General features: G+C 59.4%; 3 protein-coding genes across 3 annotated transcripts; 2 read left to right on the forward strand and 1 right to left on the reverse strand.

Moving 5' to 3' along the window:
• Positions 1-556: 556 nt before the first annotated feature.
• On the reverse strand, positions 557-5,003 carry LOC308199765 (uncharacterized protein). The gene is made up of 2 exons (XM_080604370.1): positions 999-5,003; positions 557-692 (listed from the first exon to the last, which is right to left on the reverse strand). Exon 1 carries the CDS (start codon positions 4,976-4,978, stop codon positions 4,406-4,408), a length of 573 nt encoding a protein of 190 aa, XP_080460496.1. The 5' UTR covers positions 4,979-5,003; the 3' UTR covers positions 557-692; positions 999-4,405.
• A 37-nt stretch (positions 5,004-5,040) lies between these two features.
• On the forward strand, positions 5,041-10,568 carry PDCD1 (programmed cell death 1). Its single transcript, XM_080604363.1, has 5 exons — positions 5,041-5,533; positions 7,284-7,616; positions 8,495-8,650; positions 9,044-9,078; positions 9,780-10,568. Exons 1-5 carry the CDS (start codon positions 5,116-5,118, stop codon positions 9,996-9,998), a joined length of 1,161 nt encoding a protein of 386 aa, XP_080460489.1. The 5' UTR covers positions 5,041-5,115; the 3' UTR covers positions 9,999-10,568.
• Positions 10,569-10,724: 156 nt separating this feature from the next.
• Positions 10,725-19,015, forward strand: LOC308199764 (receptor-transporting protein 3-like). Its single transcript, XM_080604369.1, has 2 exons — positions 10,725-16,830; positions 17,510-19,015. Exons 1-2 carry the CDS (start codon positions 16,685-16,687, stop codon positions 18,003-18,005), a joined length of 642 nt encoding a protein of 213 aa, XP_080460495.1. The 5' UTR covers positions 10,725-16,684; the 3' UTR covers positions 18,006-19,015.
• Positions 19,016-20,475: the final 1,460 nt, after the last annotated feature.

Genomic DNA, 20,475 nt, shown 5'->3' on the forward strand with positions numbered 1-20,475 from the left:
CTACCTACTTTTTCCAGCACTGAGCACAGGAAACACCTGCTGGATCTTGCACTCAAAAACGTTGGAGGGTATCTTGTGCAGCAGCACCACCACTCTTCCAGTGCTGTATTCACATCCTTCCCTAGCCAACTGCGCTCCTAACTCACCTTTCACTGCTCCCACCTGGCCTTGTTCCCACCTCAGGAACACAAAAAAAAAAAAGAGAGGAAAAAGAGGAACACTTCTGTTTGTTGAAGCAAGAAGCAATCGTTCCTCCTTCTCTCTAATGAAGCTTCTTTCTCTTACAGCCCTGCAAGGCTGACATCCCACACCAACCCATCCATATGAAAACAAAGCTGCTTGCTTGAATTAAATTTCTGGTTCCACAGGTAAGGCACATGCATATAGATCATAACTTCACGTTCATAGATCATAACAGCACCATAGATCATAACAGTAGACTTTCAGTCAGCAGACGGCGAAGGAATAGGCTTTATGAATAAAGTAGAAAAGAGGAGATTTATCAAAGGAAGAGGACAGAGTAAGAAAAGAAGCGGCTTTCCCTACACACCTCCTTACCTTTCAGCCTGTCTTTTATTATCTCTGATAAAGACTTTGTAAGTTGAGGCACTTCTTCTGGGACGTACTGAGCGTCGGCCAGCTTCTCCTTCAGTATCGCGTGGATGCATTCTTTCACCGTGGACGACTTAAATCTATCGGGGGGAGAAAAAAAACATCAAGAAGAGGCTCAGGATATTTACGCTACATACAGAAACACACGCACACCCCCGGGCAAGCTTAGCTTTCCCATTAAAAAGTAAGACAAAACGAAGAACTGTAGAGAAAAGAGCTTAGCTCGAAGGGCGCTAGCTCCTAAATCTGCTAAAAATAAAATCCCGGCGGCCAAACGCCGGCAGGGGCAGCCCCGGCCCCGCCTCACCGCGGCCGCAGGCCGGGCCGCAGCCTGTGGGCGCCCTCGGGGCCCAGCTCGCCCATGGCCGCCCGCCGGCCTCCGTTACCATGGCAACCGCGGGCACTTCCGCGCCGCTACTTCCGCGTTGCTGACTTCCGCGTGGCTGACGTCACGGCGCCACGCCCCGTTTTCGCGCCAAGGGCGGCACGTGGCGGGCGGGGGCTGCCCGCACCCTGCCCGCACCCATGGGTGCTGCTGCGCCCCCCCGGGGTGCTCCCAGAGCCCCCCAACCCACTTGTAGGGCTTGGGGACGCGCCACATGGAGCGTCCCGGTCCCTGCTCACCGCCCTGCTGCCGCCGCTGTGCAGCGTGGGTGTCCTGGGTGCCGTGCGCCCTCCTGCGCTGCCCCGCCATGGGGGTTGCACCGTGAGCTTCTAAAAAAAAAAAAAAAAAAAAGCATTTAGTGATTCCACACCGTCATCGCAGAGCTGTGCTGCTCCCCCCTGCCCGCTCTCTGTCCCGCGCTGTTGGTAACAGCTCGCGGCAGTCGCCTTCTGAGAAGCTGACATCCTGCTTCCTCTGCTGTTTATCTCGCTGCGGCAATCTCTCCGAGCGAGTTTCCTACGTACGGCGGGTGACACCGTTGAGAACTCGGCGCCCGGGCTAGAATAGAAACGGCACGAAAAGTGCAGCTGGCTGCGGGGTGGAGCGCGGCGCGGGGCTGAGGGAGCAGGAAACCACCCCCGGCTGCCAAACGGGCGCAGGCTGGCCAGCCTGCAGGCACGGACTGCTCTCCCGGCAAGGGAGCGGAGCCCCTTCCTGCGGCGGCTGTGAGCTCTGACGCAGCTAGGCTTGCACCAGCTCGCGCCCCGAGCCTCCCCTGACCACATGTGAGTTGCTGAGACCCGAGGTGCAACAGCTGCCGATGCCCGTGGGCTCAGTGCTTCAGCAGCATCACTCTCCGAGACGATCCACCGGAGCCCTGGGCATGGGAGCACCGGCCCTGGGCATGCACCGTGCACCTTGGTCAGCAGCTCAGGAGCTTTTCCCAACCCCGTACCAGGGCCCCGCAGGTTTCTGCTGGCTGTAGGAGACCCTCGGTGCCACCGCTCCCTCTCCTCGCACCCGGCACTCGCTCAGCCCCAGGCGCCGCTGGGCTGTGTGGGCTGGAGCCGCCTCGCTTCCCCGCAGGGTCTGGCGAAGCTCATGCAAATCGTCTGCACGGGCCTTCTTAATTTCCGAGAAGTATCTGAAAGGTATCAGGCTTGCTTTGCATTTATTTGCAAACACCATTAACCATTTCCTGCTGCTGCCCAGCCATTGCCGCCTGCTGCCTGGATCAGAGCCACAGATGCAAATTCAATTAAGAAGCTGTGTGTGTGTGGGGACATGATAAACCTGCGGGCTCATCTTCCTCAGCACCTTTTCATGGTTGGTTTCATGGTCCCGCTCAGTTGGGAGGCTTTGTTTTCCCAAGGCTTTGTGGGCATTCAGGATGGGGCCTCATCAAGCTGCATACCAGGTGTTTGAACACTGCTTTCTTGTTCCTCTTCCACACTTTCAGTACTCCTTAAATAAATACCCCAGGTGATTTCAAGCTGCTTTGGGACTGACTTTAGGCCCTTTGAGCTGCTTGGGGTGTGCTGGCCTTGGCAGGGTGAAGGATACAGGTGAAGGACTGCCCCATGCACCGTTCCAGTTCAGAGATGGAGAATTTATTTTTTAAAGCATCACAAGATTGTACAGCTTGAGCACTGCTTTTCCTCCCCTGGCATCCAGCTCCCCCTACCTGTCTGCCCTGTCCTTGCCCCATCCTTGCTGGGCCCGTTGCTGGGGCCAGGCTCCCCCCCATGATGCCAGCACCCAGGGCACCTGCAGGGTCCCTGCGCAGCTGTACATCTCACTTCCCCTGCAGCCACTTCGTTGTAGCGAGGTAGATCTTGGCCTTTTTTTTTTATTTTATTTTTTTTTATTTTTTTTTTTCACCCTTTCGTGTGCTTTCTACCAGTGCTCGGTCGGGCAGCTCGTGGCTCGTGGCTTCTGCTGCGTGCCCAGCTCTGCAGCCTCCCCTGTGCTTCGTGGCCACCCGCTGGGGCCGCATCCTGCGCCTCACTGCCCCTGAGCTTTGGCTCGGCTTTCTGCAGAAATGCAGCCACTGCAATGGTGCTGGGGGGAAGAGTCTAAAGCAGCAGGAAGCGAACAGCACAACTAAGGGGTGCCCGGGTGCTGGCGCTGAGAAATGTGTTTTCCCATAGGAATTTTTGTTTCCAAGCGGTGGGCATTTCCCCTGCCCTTCCTGCTCTGCTGGAACCTGCCGCCTCGGTCACGGCGTGCTGTGGGGCCGGGCAGAACTTCTGCCTGACCCACAGGGAACTTGAGCATCACGAAACGTTGCCTTACTCCCTGCATTTCCCCCTCGTTGTTTTCTAGTGGACACAGCAGCCTTCCCCGCCCCGCTGAGCAACAACCCCCTGACGCCTCGTTTTGAGCGTGTGTTGGAAAGTTTGAGCAACCGCGCTATGATTTTAATCAGCCCCGTGCCAGCCGCGCAGGGGCGTGAGCCAGTTTTTCCTGTCGATCCTTCCCTCGGCGAGCTGCAGCCTCTGCAGCGATACCCGTCACATCTTCCACCCAAACACGCCGTCAGGAGCACCTGGAGGTTTTTTGGGGCTGCAGGGCAGGCGGCGAGAGCCCTGGCCCTGAAAAAAAAAAAGGGGCTGGGGGGTCTCCAAAGGGAACTGGGGTGGCCCAGTGATGCTGTGGTGTGGAGACACAGAGCACCGAGGGGGAAAAGCCGCCTTGCTCTGAGCTGTTTTCTGGAGTTCGTTTTAGTTTCTTTAGTGGTTTTTGTTGTTGGTCGTTTTTTTTTTTTTTTTTTTTTTTTTTTTTTTTTTTTTAACGGGAACACAGGATGAGGCAATAACCATCTCAAATCCACCAGCGCTGCTGTACATGCTGAAGAGCGCTCCCCCGTCACCATGCCGGGCTGCGTGGTGGCCTTGGGAGGTGACAAGGATGGGACAGCCCCTGGGCTCTCTCCTTGGCCCATGCAATGGCAAAAGCTGAGGGCCAAGGTGTGAAGCTACAGCACCAGGAGGAGGCCGGAGGCGGGATCCAGGCGGGGCTGGATGGAGCCCCCAGCCTGGGCTCAGCCCCCTCCTTGGCTGCAGTCGGGTCTGAAAGCGAGATGTGAGTGAGCCTCAGCCCCGCTGCTTGCTTCTGAGAGCCTGGGAAATTATTAAATCGTCATAAGAATAGCATCCTTTGCCCCAGTTATTAATTTTCCCCCGACACTTTCCAAAATTGCCACCGCATCACGGCTGGGCTCGGTAGAAGCAGGAGGAGCCAGCAAACAGCGCGGTTTCACCGCTGCTTATTTGCGACGTGAATATTAGTCAGCAGGGCGAGCGGGAAGCATTGCTGGCAGAGAAATTAAAGAAGTCTGCAGCAAAGGTCACCCCGATAACTGTACCCCGACCTTGGGCACCTGCCCCCTGTAAATTCATCGCTTCATTAGAAACAGGCCCGAGGAGGCAAAGTCTCCTTCTTCTCCTTCTCCTTCTCCTTCTCCTTCTCCTTCTCCTTCTCCTTCTCCTTCTCCTTCTCCTTCTCCTTCTCCTTCTCCTTCTCCTTCTCCTTCTCCTTCTCCTTCTCCTTCTCCTTCTCCTTCTCCTTCTCCTTCTCCTTCTCCTTCTCCTTCTCCTTCTCCTTCTCCTTCTCCTTCTCCTTCTCCTTCTCCTTCTCCTTCTCCTTCTCCTTCTCCTTCTCCTTCTCCTTCTCCTTCCCCTTCTCCTTCCCCTTCTCCTTCCCCTTCTCCTTCTCCTTCTCCTTCTCCTTCTCCTTCTCCTTCTCCTTCTCCTTCTCCTTCTCCTTCTCCTTCTCCTTCTCCTTCTCCTTCTCCTTCTCCTTCTCCTTCTCCTTCTCCTTCTCCTTCTCCTTCTCCTTCTCCTTCTCCTTCTTCTCCTCCTTCTCCTCTTCTTTCTCCTTCTCCACTTTCTCCTCCTCCTCCTCTTTCTTCACCCCTTTCTCCTCCTCCTTTGCTCCTTCTCCCTTTGCTCCTTTTTCTCCTTTTCTCCTTCTTCTCATTTTCTCATTTTCCCCCTCTGATTTTCACCTTCTCCTTCCCTCCTCCTCCCTCCTCTCCCCATCCCCTCCCAGTGTCAGCACCCAGCAGGAGGACCCGTGGGTGCCTGCAGCCCCAGACACCCCTTTCCCTGCCGCCCATGGGCCATCTTCAGGGCTGGGGACATGTTATGGGGTGCTGCTGTGTGCCGCGGGGGGAGCGCACGGGGAGGGGAAGGGGCCAGGCCACAGCTCAGCTGTTCCCTGCCTCGGTGAGGAGGAAGCCGGGGGCGGGAGGCAGCCCGGGTTTCCCTGCGGGGCCGAGATGGGCACGTTTCATTTCCACCCCAACCCCTGCCGCGTGTGGCGGAGGACGAGACAGCACCGTGGGGAAGGAAGCGCGGCGAGAGCCGGGGCTGCGCGGCACGGCACGGGGCACGCGGCACGGGCAGGGGGCCCGCTGCCTCGCCATGGCTCCCGGCGCCTCGAGGACCACGCGGGGCAACGTGGACGTGGCCCTGGCCGGCCTCTGCGTCCTGCTGCTGTGCTGCAGCCCTGTGCTGGCCGGCTGCCACCGGGGTAGGTGGAAAACCCGAAGGTTTTGGGTACGGAAGCAAGGGGAACGGGGGGAGCTCGGGGGAGGAGTGGGGTTAAAGGATGGAGAAAAGGGCCAGGTCCAGAGGCTGTGGTGCTGGTGGGGCTGGAGCCCTGCTGTGTGCGTGCCGACCACGGTTGGGGTTTGGTGTTGGAGGTTTGGGTTTGTCAGGTGCTGGGGTTTCCTGCTCTGGCTTTCATGCCCCCGTGCTTCGCCTCCTGGGGTGGGCTTGATCCTCGCCGAGGCAGGCTCCTGCCTCTGGTTTTGCTTGGGGTGAAATTTCGGGAGAGAAATGCAGGTGGAGAGGGTGAATGGGTGCGTCTGGGCAGGGCAAGGAAGAATCCTGGTGAAGCCAGGTCCCCGCTTTGGTGGCATCGTTTTTTTTTATGTCCCAGTGGCGAACACGGGGCTGGAAGCCCCTCGTGGGACCCTCCCCAGGCACCGATCGCAGCTGGTGCCGGGAAGAGGCAGGGATACCTGTAAAACCAGCCCCTGCTCAGGACATCCTCCGAGCAGTTCATTCATTGCTGGCAGTGGCGCTCGGTAGGAAGCACAGCCCTGAGCCTGCTGAATATTTCCTGTTAAACACAAGAAACTAAGAATACTGCGACAATTAAAACTCTCGGCATAGGCACCGTCACAGCAAACGCTGCCCGCCGGGAGCTGGAGCAGTTCCCTCTCTCCATCCTCCTGTCTGGTATCGTTTCTCATTTTTTTCAGTCCAGTTTTTCAGCTAATCCTGTAATCAGGGAACTGTCCTGGTTCCTTCTCTGCTTGGTGAGCCTGTTTGTATGTACTGTGCTCAGGTCGATGCCGAAGGGCGAGGGGACACTTTCTGATCCCTGCCTCCGAGTCCAGGGGCTGGTATCGGTGCTGGCTTCTGAAAAATGGGAAGTTAAATTTCACCGATGGTTTGGATCACGTGTGGTCAGAAAACTTACATGATTTTTTTTTTTCCGTTTCTTTTCTGCCTTTTTTTTGCTCTGAACCCAATATAATACAGCAGCTACCTGTCCCTGCTCGGTCTGCTTGTCCATGCCAGGACACCACCTGTTCCAGTGGCTCAAGCAGCCAAAGTGAGAGGCAGGCAGAGAGTCCGACGGGCAGGCTCAGTATTGCTAATTCTTGCTAATTAGGGGCTTGGTGGGGGACAGGAGGGCACTGCTGGGGCTCTGCAGCCCTGGCTTTGCTCAGGAGGTGGTGGAAGGTGCCTGGCCCATGCCTACAGCCCTGCTGGGACTGGGTGGGCAGAACTGAGGTGCCCCGAACGGGGATCCAGTCCTTCTTCTCGCTTTTGGAGGTGACACCAGCTGGAGGAAGGGTGAAACCCAACGTTAACACCGAGCATGGATTTAATAGCAGTAATAATATGCCTCCCCTCCCTGAAGTCTGTTTTCTCTGGTGCAAAAGCTCCTGTGGGTTCATTGTAGGGGGCTCTGCTGAGACCACTTGGCGCAGGTCACAGGGCTGGGCTCGCGAGCAGATTTTCACAAATCCCCTTTGTGAATCTGGCCTTCAGGAGCTGAGGGTGGGACAGCTGAGGAGTGAGCGGGGACTGGCACACGAGGCAGAAGCACGAGGGGCAAGGGAGACCATCACCTCCGTGCGGGATGGGAGCTGCGGGGGGCTCTCACCCTTTTTGCAGCCCAGGCTCCCGCGAAGGGCACGTCTGCTTCTGCTGCCCAGGTGCCCGCTGTCACCGTGTCATTTCCCTGCTGCTTCTCTCCCCAACAGTGACCTTCTCCCCAGCCACGTTAACTCGCCCCGCAGGCGGCTCAGCCACCTTCTTCTGCAACATCTCCATAGAGAACAATTCCAGCCTGGAGTACAACCTCAACTGGTACAAGGAGACCAACCACAGCGATCCCCAAAAAATTGCTCAGATCAGACGGAGCATCCCCCAGACAAAGACGGAGAAGTACCTGCTCTCCAACCACACTCCTGTCTTCAAGATCGAGATCCTGAACCTCCACCAGAATGACTCGGGCTCCTACTACTGTGGGCTGATCGCCTTCTTCCAGCCCAATAAAGTGGAGGAGAGCAACCGGTCCCACCTGGTGGTCACAGGTCAGCCGAAGGGGACAGGCCATCGGTGTCACCCAGCAGTGCCACCCCAGAGGGTAGAGACTGGGGTGGATGGCGAGGGGCTGGGGACTCCTGGATTTGTTCTTGGTGAGAGCCCTGTGGGGCTTTGCACGTGTCAGCTATGGAGCGATGTCCTCCCTCTGCCCTGCTCCCTGCTCCAGGGGCATGCTGGTGGCATCTCAGCTGCGGTGCCTGCCAAGGGGCTGTGTCCCAGAGGTGGAGAAACCCCATGCCTGGTGAAATGTACGGCCCCAGGCAGGCAGCACACTCCTGGGGAGGACCTGGTGTGGGTCAGGAGAGCACAACCCTGCCCTTTACTCGTACTGTTGAGGTCCGGGACGCAGCAGGCTGTCCTTTCCCTGAGCACACTGCAGCTGGATCTAGCGCCGAGGCAGGAGGTCTCCATCCCCAGGGACGCTCTGGGGAGGAACGAGTCCTCACTGATGGCATTCCCTTTAACAAAAAGGGAAAAAAAATGGCAAAAGTTAGTCTTCTTACATAGCTCCTGCCAGAGTGAGCTGGCCCCAAGATGTGGAGGTGTCTGAGATGCTTGGGGGAGCCGTGTTCTCCTTGGGAATGGGGATCGGGCCCTGCTGTGAGACTGCCCGCGGGTGTCCTGGCCCCTACACCCTCACTGTCAGCCCGTGTGGGATCATCCTCACCACCCGCAATGAGGAGGAGCGGGACGTGGCCAAAAGACCCCCCACATCAGCCCAAATTGAGGGCCCTGGAGGGATGGCGGGGCTGTAGCAGCCAGCCTGGAACCGAGCCCTTTCTGGGGACACCCCCTGTGCCCCCCCGTTACCATTCACAGAGATCTTACGCTCCTGACCTGCTGGCTTTTGTCACGGTTCTTGCAGCAGCCCCTGAGAAGATAAACACCACTGAGGAGCCCGGCGTGGAGGACAGCAGCCCCCCAAGCCACATCAAGGCCGTGATCCTGGGCGTCCTGCTGCTGGGCTGCGTGGTCGTGCTGGTGGTCCTCGGCTACTGCATCGTCACCTACAGGAGAGGAGGTGGGGAGCCCGGGGACCCCGCTCGCCGTGCCGAGGGACCTGGGGGTGTGCTAGGGGACCCGGGGGGTGATGCTCCTTCAGCAAACCCAGCTGGGACCTGGGGGCAGATGGATACGTGGGGTGCACGTGGGCTGGTTTGCCGTGCCCAAACTCACGCGTGGCTTGTCCCCGTGGGACAGGCATCTCCGTGCTGATGGGACAAGGGTGCTCAGGGCCCCGCTCGCCCCCCCAGCCCATGTGCTGCGGCTCTGCACCTCTCCTTGGAGCACTGCCTAAGGACCCGAGGGGACTGGCGAGCCCCCAGCGCAGCAGCGTGGCGAGGCTGGGTCAGCCCCAGCTGCTCACGCTGCCTTGGCACACGAGCATCTGCTAACCAAACGTGTTACTTTGCAGATGTGCAGAAACCACCGAGTGAAAACGCTGCGGAGGTGAGTTCTCCGCCTCCGACAGCCCGCCGTGCTGCGGGGGAGCGGCGCTGGGTGCGGGAGCGGAGGGCACGGGGCCTCCCTTTATCAGGCTTCTCGCTTCCCCTATCTCCTCTGGCACTGCGCGATCTCTCCTGCACCGCTACGGCTGCTCTTCTGCACCTGCAGCACGGCCCCATCGCGAAATCAAAAAACCGCCTGAGGCAGGACGGGGGCCTCTCTAGTCCAACCCTTGCTCAAAGCAAGGTTTTATCTGATGGGGAATTGTGTTGCTGTGAATAATGGGAGACACTCCCACCCCGTACCCCCCTGTTGCTGCAGCTTGGCTTGTTCCCTCTCTTCCTTTTGCTGAGCACTGCCTGCAGTGTCTGTCTTCCTCCAAGCCCGTCAGGTAGCTGAGGGCAGCCTTCACTCTCCCCTCTCTGGGCCGAGCAGTTGCAGCCCCAAGCTCACCCTGTGCCACTGGTGCCCATGGAGAGGTGGGAAAAGGGACCCTGACCTGCCTGCGGGTGACCCCAAGGCTCAGGGTCTGGTTTCCCTGCACAAATGCCACCCCAGGTCTGTACGTCCTTCCCGTCCGCACTGCTCTTGCCCTCCTGGGATGCTCGTTCTGGCACTTGCTGTACAAAGGGACTTGTGCTGGGAACGAACGGTGCCTCTGGACAGGGGATGAATTCTCCCAACGGGGTGTCCTTCCTCTGCAGAAGGAAGAGAAGCCACCCGTGGTCTCCGTGTCCACCGTGGACTACGGTGTGCTGGAGTTTCAGTGGGACCCGCACACCCAGCTGCCTCCTGAGACCCGTCCGGACGACCAGACCGAGTACGCCACCATCATCTTCCCCGAGGAGAAACCTGTCACGCCCGAGAGGGGCAAGAGGCACCTGGACGAGAGGACGTGGCAGCCGCCGTCACAGCCCTGCTGAGGGCCGGGCTGGCCCCAAAGCCACGTGTGTGTGCTGAGCGGAGCGATGGAGGTGCTGCTGCTGCGGTTCGTGTCGGACAGCGCTGGCTGTGCTGGTGTCACGGCCACGGGACAGGCACCGGGGGACAGGGACAGGTCCCTGCTGGCCTGGTGCTGGGCTCCAGGTGCCTCCGTACTAAGGGCAGGATGGGACCGAGCAGCGATACCAACGGGTGTGTGCTGAGGGATGGTCTCTCATCATCAGTCTCCCACCTCTCCCCGGGGATATCTGCGTCCAACCCCGCCGGCAAAGCAGGGCTTTGGGACAGGCTCCAGGGCGAGAACAGGGGCAGTGCTGGGAGCTGCCACCCCGCGGGAGCAACATCCCCACCCCAGGGCCTGTGCCAGCTCGGGGCAGGGACTTCTGCACGTACTGCTATTTAACGAGCCCCTTGGGAAGCTGGCGGGTGCTATCAGGCACTTCCCTCCTCCGCGGGGACGAGGGGCTCTGCTGGGCATCCCGGGACAAGGATGCTCTGCCTGGTGGGAGCCGGATCCGGCTGTGGGGGCGAATAAAGGGTTTGGCGCCCGGGCTGTTTGCTGAGTCGTGGTGGCAGGCGCGTGGGCAGGCAAATAACAGCTCCTGGCAGCAGGCAGGTGAGAGCCGGGAGGCGGCGGTGTCTGTTGTGGTTCCTGGGCCCCTCCGCGCGATAAGCAAGCCGCTCTTCCATGAAGTTGCCCTTAATAATTTAGAGAACGAGCTGCTCCCTGCTTCCCACCCCTGCTTGGGCTGGGCCTGGGTGCAGACGGGGCTGGGGCAGCCACAAAAAAAAAAACAACATTCCCCTCTCTGGGCTCAGCTTGGGGTTTCTGCCTACCCAGCTGGGGACAAGGTGCTGGGGACTGGCTGCCACCATGCAGGGTGATGCTCGTGGCGTGGTGCCTGGCGCAGCCCAGCTGCGAAGCTGTCTCCAAACTTCCATTTTTCCCTTGAAAGCAGTGCCAGGGATGTGCAGCCCAGCCAAAAGCTTATAGAAACCAAAAGAGAAAGCAGCAACGGTCGCTAGAGACTGGAGAAGCCCTGGTGAGAAGCAGGCTTGGAGGCAGCAGCGTCCTGCTGGGAGACCATGAAACCCCAAGCAAACAAAGGGCCATTTGCATACTGCACGTCGTGGCACTGTCAGCAACTTTCTTTTCCCATTACCGCAGCTAAAAGTAGCATAGTCTTGAGACACCAGGCACCATGGTCTGTGCCCTCTGGGGGGCTGTGACATCCACAAGAAGCCTCCAGAGAAGATCATATGGGATGAGCATCCATCCAGGGCGGCTTACATCCTTTCCTAGGGCAGGGCCATGGATGTGGCAGCCCCGCTCAGTCCCCTGACCCTCTGCAAGCTCCCCTGGGGCAGTGGCACGTCTCACCCCACGTTTACACCCATCACAGTGCAGCTCAGTCCATCCGGACTCGGTGCAAGGAGCAGCTCCGCTCCTCGCCCTGCAGCAGCGCCGCGCTGCCCCAGCAGCGCAATGGTCGTGCAGGAGGCAGCTGCAGCAAACAAGAAGTGGGAGCTCAGTCAGCAGTTTTGGTTCTGCCTTTCCCGTAAGAGCACACGCAGGAGGGTGGGCCCTGCTTCATTTTTTCCACCCTGCCTCTTTGGGCAGCAGGGGTGCCAGGCACGCCGTGGGGGCTCAGCACCTAATGAAAACCCCAGCGAGCACCCGAGCCACGGCAGTGCCTGCGCCCCTCGGGGCACCCAGCAGCCTGGCCACCACCCTGTGCCTCGCAGGGAGCAAGGCAGTGGGGCTGGGGACATTTGGGGTGGGCTGTGGGGATGCCCCAGGCACCATCTCCCACCCCTGTTTGCAGGGCAGGGTGCTGGTGCTGGCCCAACAGGACCGGGCTCCCCGAGTGGCTGCTTATTGCTGGGTGAGCTCCAAGCAGGGGGCAGGCTTCAGGTCCCCAGCTGAGCATCCCTGGGCCGAGCAGTGCCCTGCTCCAAGCTGGAGGCTCTTTCCATCCGCCCAAACTGCTACATCTTTCCACGCAAGCCAGATCAGCCACTATTTTGATTTTCCCTCCAGCTTGGTGATGGTAGCCCCATCTTTCTGGAGTCACTGCGTGGCACCTGAAGCCACCTGTTTTGTCTCCCACCCTGAGAGGTCCCCAGTTCTGGCTTTCCCAGCCCCACCATTCCACTTCCCTTCTTCCCAGCCCCGCTGTCTGTGTCAGAGCCCTCCTGCTTTGCATTGCTGTGAAGAGGAATGATTTTAATGGTCCTCTGTTTAGGCTGCAGAGAAAAAGCTTGCTGCAGGGCAGCTAGCCAGGCCCCCCAAAAACCTCGCTCTGGTTTTGAGCTCACTCACTTCACCGTTGTGGCCACCAGAGCTCACCCACACCCTGCAGCCGTGCCCCCAGCCAGCCCTGGTGCTGTGCAGGACCGGGTGCAGCTGGGGCGGCTGCAGCCACCGCCACATTTCCTGCTCTCTAGGGCCTGTCACAGCAGCCACTTCCAACCACGGCCACCCCACACTTCCTCAGGGCAGCAGGGGCTGCCACTAGCGTCGCTGCTGAAGCGCTTTGTCAGCATCTCAGGTGCATCCAGAGAGCGGGGCTCGCCCCAGCTCCAGTCCCACGGCTGGGGGAGTGGGCAGGTCCCCCGGGAGACCTCCAAGAGCTGGAGCTGCTCCCCGTCAGCACACACAAGAAGCTTCACATGCAATGAATTGCCTGAGCAAGCAAACGCCCCAGCAGAGCTGTCTGAACCCCGACTGTAGCTCCTTATGTAGCCCAGCTGTGGTCGGAGGTGATTGGGAACATGTGAGTCCCTTAAAGATGCCCTAGCCCAAAGGCTGGGTTTTGAGGAAGTGGGCAGGAAGATGGAGAGGAAATCCTCTGCTGCTGCTTGCAGGAGTGTCTTCGAGGAGAGCCGTGCCATGAAACATCAAAGCACTGTTCCTGCAAAATAGGGCATTGCACTTGTAGGGGGAAGAAGGGACAGTAAGGCGTTAAGGTCACTTACAAGCAAGCAGTGTCCTGGTCACTTACAAGTGCAGAGAGCTGGGAGGTTTCAGAGCAGTGTTTGGGTTTTTGGAAGGGCTGGGCTGCAGGGGGATAGGTGTGCGTGTTGCTGGCCCCTGGGTTTATGAGGTGGTGATCTCCAGGTGGGACTGGCCCCCCAGGCGTGGTGGCATGGGAGCATCTCTATGGCCTTGTCTGGCTGGGAGAGCGGCTGAGGTGGGATGCGTGCTGCCGGTGGTAGGATGTGCTGCTGGGTAGGTTGCCTGGACCCCTAACTACAGCCCATCTACACCACCCCAATGTGTCCTGATGGGTCTGGACCCACAGCATCTCCTCCATCCCATCCGGTCCCACCGAGAGCCCTGCCTTGCCTGCGACTGAGAGTGCTGGAGGCTTGCCGAACATCTGCGTTTCCTCCTCCTGCCCTCATTTTGCTTTCTCTAGTTTTGCTTTGAGTCGGCTCCATGGTTTCTCCTTCTCTCTCTTCCTCCCTTGGGAGGGATGTGCTTCTGGAGGGGCTGGCCGGCTGAGCGGGGCTGAGCCCTGCGCCCGGGAACAAACCCACTGCCACCGCACCGGGCGCAGCCTCTCGGGGGTCTGAACCCTCCACTTACACCGGGGGGACCACCGTGGGGCCACCAGACCAACGGGGCACCAAAACCCACTTGGGGTGGGACCTGGTGGTGTTTCCTCAGCTGGTTCCTCCCGTGTATCTCTTCCCACTGCTCGGCATCCCTCTCCATCCCAGAAGGCTGGGGGCAAGGGGACAATGTCCAGCCCAGCTCAGGCATGTCCCCATTTCCTTGGGATCTGATTCTCCATGCCTCAAATCCATTCTGGGACAGACCTCCCTTCTCTAAGGGCTCAACCGTGAAGGTAGCCCAGCCTGGAAGGGATGCTGGTCCCTAGAGGACGTGGGCCTCGCCGTGACGGGGTGACAAGCAGTGACACCAGTGCAAACTTGGCGTGGGGGACAGGGGCACGGGGAGCTGGCACGGTGCTGGCTCCCAGGAGGGTACGGATGCCAAACTCACAATCTGCATCAAGGAAAGGGAAAAAAGAGGATCCAGGAAGCTACAGATGAGTCAGCCTCGGTACCCGGAAAACCGCTGGAACAAATTAGTAAGGCCACCAAGCGGTAAACACCGAGAGGGCAGCGCTGGGACTGAGAACGTAGATTTAGCAGGAACAAATTGTGTCAAACCAACCTAATGCTCTTTTCATTAGGGTGACGAGCTGGGTGGTGCAAGGAAACTGGGAGTGATGCTATCTTTGTGCAGTGTGTTATATTAGGTTCTTGTAAGCAAATTAGGGAAATGGGAAATTCTCCCACTGTGGGTGGACCGCTACCCGAGAAGCTATATCCCCAAAAGAGTTATCAATAGCCCGTGATGGCAGGCTCTTCAAATAGGGTTTCTCTGGGGAAGGGAAGCGCATGGCCCGAGTGAAGGCAGCCTGCTATTTAGGGAGGCTGCGGAGGCCGTCAGGGAAGAGGGTTAGAAACCAAATCCACGGGTGAGCTGGAGAAAGGAGCAAAAATACCCTGAAAAAAATGTTGGCACAGCGAGAGCTGGAAGGGGAGGAGAGGAAGGTATCCACCTTCCTCCTCACACCCCAGCTCACCTGGGGGTGGGAACCGAAGCCAAAAATAAATTCGGGCTGTGTGAAAGTGGCAGGGAAAGCACCTCGCGTGTCTCATCTTCTCCTTCACCCATCCCGTGGAGGAGTCGGGGCTGGAGCTCCAGGATGGAGAGGGCTTGTGGGGTGTCCGGCCCCGTGGTGGGATGGGGCTGGTGCCCATTGACCCATCGAGGCCATGCTGGGGGTCCTGTGGGACCTTTTTTTTTTTTTTTTTTTTTTTCCAGGCAGGTGCCGGTAAGCATCAGGGCGCTGGGGCAGCGCCGGGAGGTGTGCGCCGAGTGGAACAGGACGTCAAAGCAGTTTCAGCTCTGTGGGTGGTTCTGGGAAAGTCCCTTCAGTGCCGGCAAGCACCGGGCTCTGACAGAGGGAGCAGCGCCCGGCTCCTCGCAGAGAGGAGCGCGAGGGCTCGGCGCCCCGAGTCGAGATCTGAGTCGTGTTGCCGTGACGCAGCGGGGCAGGCTTTCCATGACAGCGGGGTTTTGGAGGCACCCGGCCCCCCGAGCCCGAGGGGCGGCAGGGAGAGCGGGAGCAATGCTGGCATCCCTGGAGCCTCCCCTTTTCTTTTTCCCTGCATTCACCCCCCAGGATAAATCTCAGCCCCGAAAGCAGAGGGGCTGAGGGGGTGGGCAGGTGCTGCAGGGTGGTGGCCCTGCCCCTGCTGCCCTGTTGCTGGTGGCTCTCTGTGTCAGAGCGATGCCAGGCACCGCAGGATGCCAGCGGGTCCCCGTGGCAAGGCTCTCGGGTCCCATCTGCAGGTTAGGGCTTTGCTAGCTCTCCATAAGGATCCTGAAAACTCTGGCTTGGCTCCTCTTCTTGCAGGAAACCCCCGTTCCTCCCTCCCGGCCCTGCTCCGGATGACAGGGTGGCATTGCTGTTAAGGGTGGAAGGACCTCAAAATGAGGAAAAAGCAGGCAGAGGAGGCAGTGTGCCAGCAGGGAACCCCACTGCTTCTCCAGCCTCTGAAGGAGAAGCTCGGCATCGTCCTGGAGCTGCTGCACGCCACACCTGGCGAGGGGCTATAGCCGCTGTGCTCAAACCATGGTGGCCCGCGTGGCCTTTTTTAGGCACCCAACACGATTTGCTGCTGTAATTTTCCCCGGTGGCTGCATCCTTGGTGTTGCCCTGCAAGGCTGGGCACTTTGGGGAGTTTTGTGCCCTCGCTGTGCACAGGATGGTCTCCTCTGGATCCTTCAGGCTGGACGAGATGGTTTCGCTTCGAGGTGGCTCCACCAGGCTGCAGATCTTCCCCCAGCTCCTCTCTCAAGACCAGATGCCATTCAGCCCCTTATCTGCCCATCCTGCGTGGCTCCGGGTGGGATGCCCGGCGATGGGGGAGGCAGGGGGTTGCCAGCAGCCCCGGCCCCGCTGCTTTCACCTCCCGCGGCGCTCTCGGCACAGAGCTCACCTCCCCACTTTCGGTTTTATGTGCGGTGCCATCATCCCCGACTTTCCACTCTGCGGTTTCATGTCAGGCTTTTTCTGCTCGAGTTGGCTGAAAGTTGTTAAAAACACCCCATGTTTGGTGGCAGCTATCGAGAGAGATAAGTGTACCTGGGGTTTTGTCAGCTGCTGAGCTCTGCATTTTCGGTGGGTTTTGCTTCCATTATTCCTACGCTGGGCAAAATCTCTGCCGATTCTGTCCCATTGCTCTGATATTGGTGGTCCTGGCCAGCCCTGGGGTTTTGCATTTTGAGCCTCTCTGCCTACAGACAGTGATGACAGCTTCAGCAGGGATGGGATTTTTGCCCCGTGCCCAAGTCTTGCATGCAAAATGCACCGGGGACACGTGCCTTGTCTTTGCTTTGGGGGACTTTTCACCTGTCCAGATGTGGCACAGCGTTAGCAGAACCAGGGGACACGGCAGTTGGGATGGGGTGGTGCTGCTCACGCGGGAGCAAAGGTTCCCCTCTCCAGGCAACAGGATGTGACTTTGCACCCACGAGGGAGGGAAGAACGGTGTGGGGCACAGAGAGCTGCACACGTATCAGCGCCCAGAAGCTGCAAGCTTGGCCTCGGCCACTGCCAATTCCCCAGCTCCAGGCAGGACCATGAGGACGTGGCAGAAGATTTTTGCACAGAAGATTGCGGACATGCACGTGAAGGAGCCGTGGACGCTTCAGGAGGATGACAGCCTGCAGGTGCACAGCCCTAAGCACGGCCGGAGGGAGTATTTGCAGAACCACGCAGCTGGGAGGTAGGGGCTGCTGACTTGGTCCCCTTCAGACCACCACTGCTGTCTTCCCCAAAAAGCTTCCTGCTGCCTCAGGCTACAGCAGGGTGACCCCGGCCTTGGCAGAGGGGTGCAGAGCCCTTTGCCACAGCACCCTGCAGCCTGGGAGGGAGGAGGGGATGCAGAGAGGGGTGCTGGGCTGCCAGCCCCCGTACATGTTGTGAAAGACGAGGAGCTGCAGGTTTCTCCCCTTTTGACTACTCAAGACATCTCCTCACCTGCCCTGCGGCCTCCACCCACACCTTCCTTCTATTTTGCTTCTTTTTCGACTTCCCCTGCCCCTTGTTGATGCTGGCTTTCCGCTGAGATGTGCTGCAACAGCACGGGCTGGGGGCCGGAGCCCCAAATGGAGCCGGTGCCGGATGCTTCCCTCCCCCAGTGCCCCTGCTCGGGGTGGCAGGGTCCAGATGGGTGAGGGCACCAGGCTGGGCCTAAAATCTGTAGAGCTTGGGCCAGCTCCCAGCTCACCTGTGCCGAGCTACCCAGGCTGGTGTCAGGCCCACAGGGGAGGACAGGCCATGGGTGTCCTTGCGTGAAGCTCGTCCCTCAGCCCCGACTGCCCTGGTCCCTACTGATGGCGTGGGGAGCTGCTGGGCTGCAGCAGGGAGCCAGGGATGAGCTGGTGTCCCCTGTGCCCCGGCAGGTTCCAGTGCTCCCAGTGCTTACACGAGTGGTCCTCAGCCAAGGTGCACATCCTCTTCCACATGCGCCGGGGCAAGGTGAGGATGCGAATCTTCCGGCAGGCCTGCCGGCGCTGCCTCAGCCCCCAGCTGGAGGAGCCCAGTTTCAGCCAGGAGAACCTGGAGAGGATCCTGCACAACCTGGTGCTTCAGATCCTCAAGGACTTCTACAAGGTGCCCGTGCAGCCCTCTGACCTCCTGGAGGTGGTGGTGGACACGGTGCTGGTGGGGCCGCACGACAGCAGCCGCTGCGAGGGCTGCCGGCTTGGGGTTTGCTCCAAGCCACGGGCGGCCCCGAAGCCACCAGCCTGGAAGCCCAGGAGGCACGTGGACACGGCCACGAACCCTCCACGCCAGCTCCTCAGCAGCGGCTTTCCCCGGAAATGTTGCTTTGTGCTCCTCTTTGTATGTGTTGTGGCAGTGGTCCTCTTCATCGTGTTGTATTTCACCTTGAAGTAGTGGGAGCTGGGGCTGGCAAACGGGAGCCGGGGTGATGGCTGCGGGGATGGGGATGATGAAGGTGGTGGATGGAAATTTGGGTGCCCAGGGCCAGCCCTTTTCCTCATCTTGGTGAGGTTTCCCCAGCACACCGGGGTCAGGGACGGCCACCAACACCATACCTGGGGACCTCGGTCCCAGCCCATGGGAGCCCAGCAGACCTGAAGGCTTCTTGTGGGACACGTTCTGCATGAGGATGAACCCCATCTCTCCTCCACAAAGGATGAAGTGTACCTGCAAGAATAAACCAGCTCTTTGTCCTCAGCCCGAGGATGCGTTTGTGCTTTTTTAATTTCTCCAAAGCCTTTCCTGGGTATGTATGACCAGCTCAGCTGGAAGCAGCTCTTAGGAGACACATCCCATTGCTCTGCTGGCTCAGCCTTAGTGAAGGTGGGTACCCGAGGCAGCTGAAGGGCACCTGGAACAAAAGGTTTGCAGGAAATGCACCAGGAGCCAGCAGCACCTGCCCGATCCATACCACACAGGTGGATTGGTGACTTTGTGCCTCGTTTTCCCCACCTGTAAAATGGGCCCCAGCCATGCCGTGGTCATCCCCCTTATTCCTTCCAGCTTTCCACTGCCCTGGAGACAGATGCCATGGGGCCAGGCAGGGAACCTGAGTGTCCCCAGGTTGCTGCAGCGGCAGGGATGTGGGTGACGGTGTGGCTTTGTGCTTCTCTCCCCGCAGCGCCCAGGGCTGCCCCATCCCACCACCAGGGCTCTCCTCTCTTTCAGCTTCTGGTGATCCCGACGTGAGCACTTTTAGAGCTCAGCCCAGGCCATCGGCCTCTTCCACAGCCACCCGGACCAGGCTGAGGCACGGGTCTGGGTGCAGATGAGGACCTTCAGGCAGTGTGTGTGTCCCTGAGCCTCCACGGACCGGAGCTGCACTGCTTATTCACCTCTGCCCTTCTCTCTGGGGTTTTCTCTGTCCCACCAGCTCTCTCTCCCTTTCCCCAATCCTTTCCTCATCGGCTGCCTCCCACAGCCCCAGCGCCAGCAGATGGAGCTGCGAGATCTCCAGCACCGCACTGGGAAGCACTGGGACCAGTGACCCGCTAGCACTGGGAGGGGGCAGCCCTCTCTAAATGGGGGCAGCCCTCCCCCCAATCCCAGTGCCCTGCTGGCTCCCTGCAGCGTGGCTCCCCCAGACCATGCCCTGTGTGGGTATGGTGCCAGCCTGTTGACGAGCTGGTCTCTCTCTCTGATTTCTCCAGTCTCAGAGCACTGGAGATAGACGCACAAGTGATGCAAAGCACCGGGTTTCCCGAGCAATTTGGGCAGGGGAACCTGAATGTCCCCATCTTTCTGGAGGTTTCTGCTTGCTCGGAGCAGCCGGGGGCCGAGCTGTGCCGCGGGAGGAGCTGGTCCTGCAGATGGAGTCCCTTCCATCCCACGGCTGTCCCGGCGCTGGGACCAGCCCTCTCCCCGCCAGCGTTATGTCATGAAGGCAGACACACCGCCAAGTTTCTTGCTGCCATTGCCCCTGGCCCTCTTCTTTCCATGCTGAGGTTTTCCCAGCCCCAGTCAGTCACCGTCTCTGGCTGCCTGCAGCCTGCCCAGCCACCCAGCTGCAGGGGGAACTCCCTCGCCTCCTCCTGCGAAGCCAGCTCTGGTGGAGACTGCATCCCTGCGGGGGTCCTTGTTTTCTTGCTTGTGTCTCTCTGCTCTTTTTCAAGGGCAGAGGCATCCCTTAACCCCCCCTGCAATGTTCTCTACACACACCCAGGCTCCTTCACCCATGGCCTTGCATGCATATGCTGCTTTTTCCCCAGTCCCCTGGCTGATGCTGCCTGCCTGTCTCCTTGTGCTGTGTGTGTGTCCGGGGGGGCTCTGCCCCCTCCATCATGCAGCTGCTTCATCCCCTCCCCATCACTCAGCAACACCCGTGTATACATTGGCTTCTGAGCCACAGCCTCATTTTGGGGCTTTTTTTCCAGGATACTCTGCTTTGATGTGCAGTTGTGCCAATCCCCCATGAGTTTCTTAGCAAAGTGCCCTCCGTGTGCTGCTCTCCATGGCTCTTGGCAATTTGGAGGCCAGAGCAAGCCCCCCCAGCTCAGCTCAGCGGCCAGGGAAGGTGAGTGGCATGGAGACAGCGAGCCCATCCCAAGGAAGGTGGCAGAAGGATGAAGGATGCTCTCTCTCCTGGTGGGATGCTGGGGGTTCTGGGCAGGTCCTCACTGTCCCCCCTTGTGCCACTTCAGGGCTGGGCTCCTCCACAGCTGATGTCTGGTGCTTACACCTGGCCACGGATGGGCAAACCTCACCCAGGGGCATTTTGCTGGCCTTTTACCACAGCCAGACTGATAAATTGCTGTCTCCGTTGCCTGTTCCCATCTGCTGCCCGCTCCCATCCCCGCGGCACTGGGGCGAGAGGCTGGCACGAGGGGCTGGCACCTGGTGGCACACAGGGCAGTGAGCAGGGGAC

The sequence above is a fragment of the Anser brachyrhynchus genome (genome assembly GCF_964034855.1).
Source record: "Anser brachyrhynchus genome assembly, chromosome: 9".
Taxonomy (NCBI): Eukaryota; Metazoa; Chordata; class Aves; order Anseriformes; family Anatidae; genus Anser; species Anser brachyrhynchus.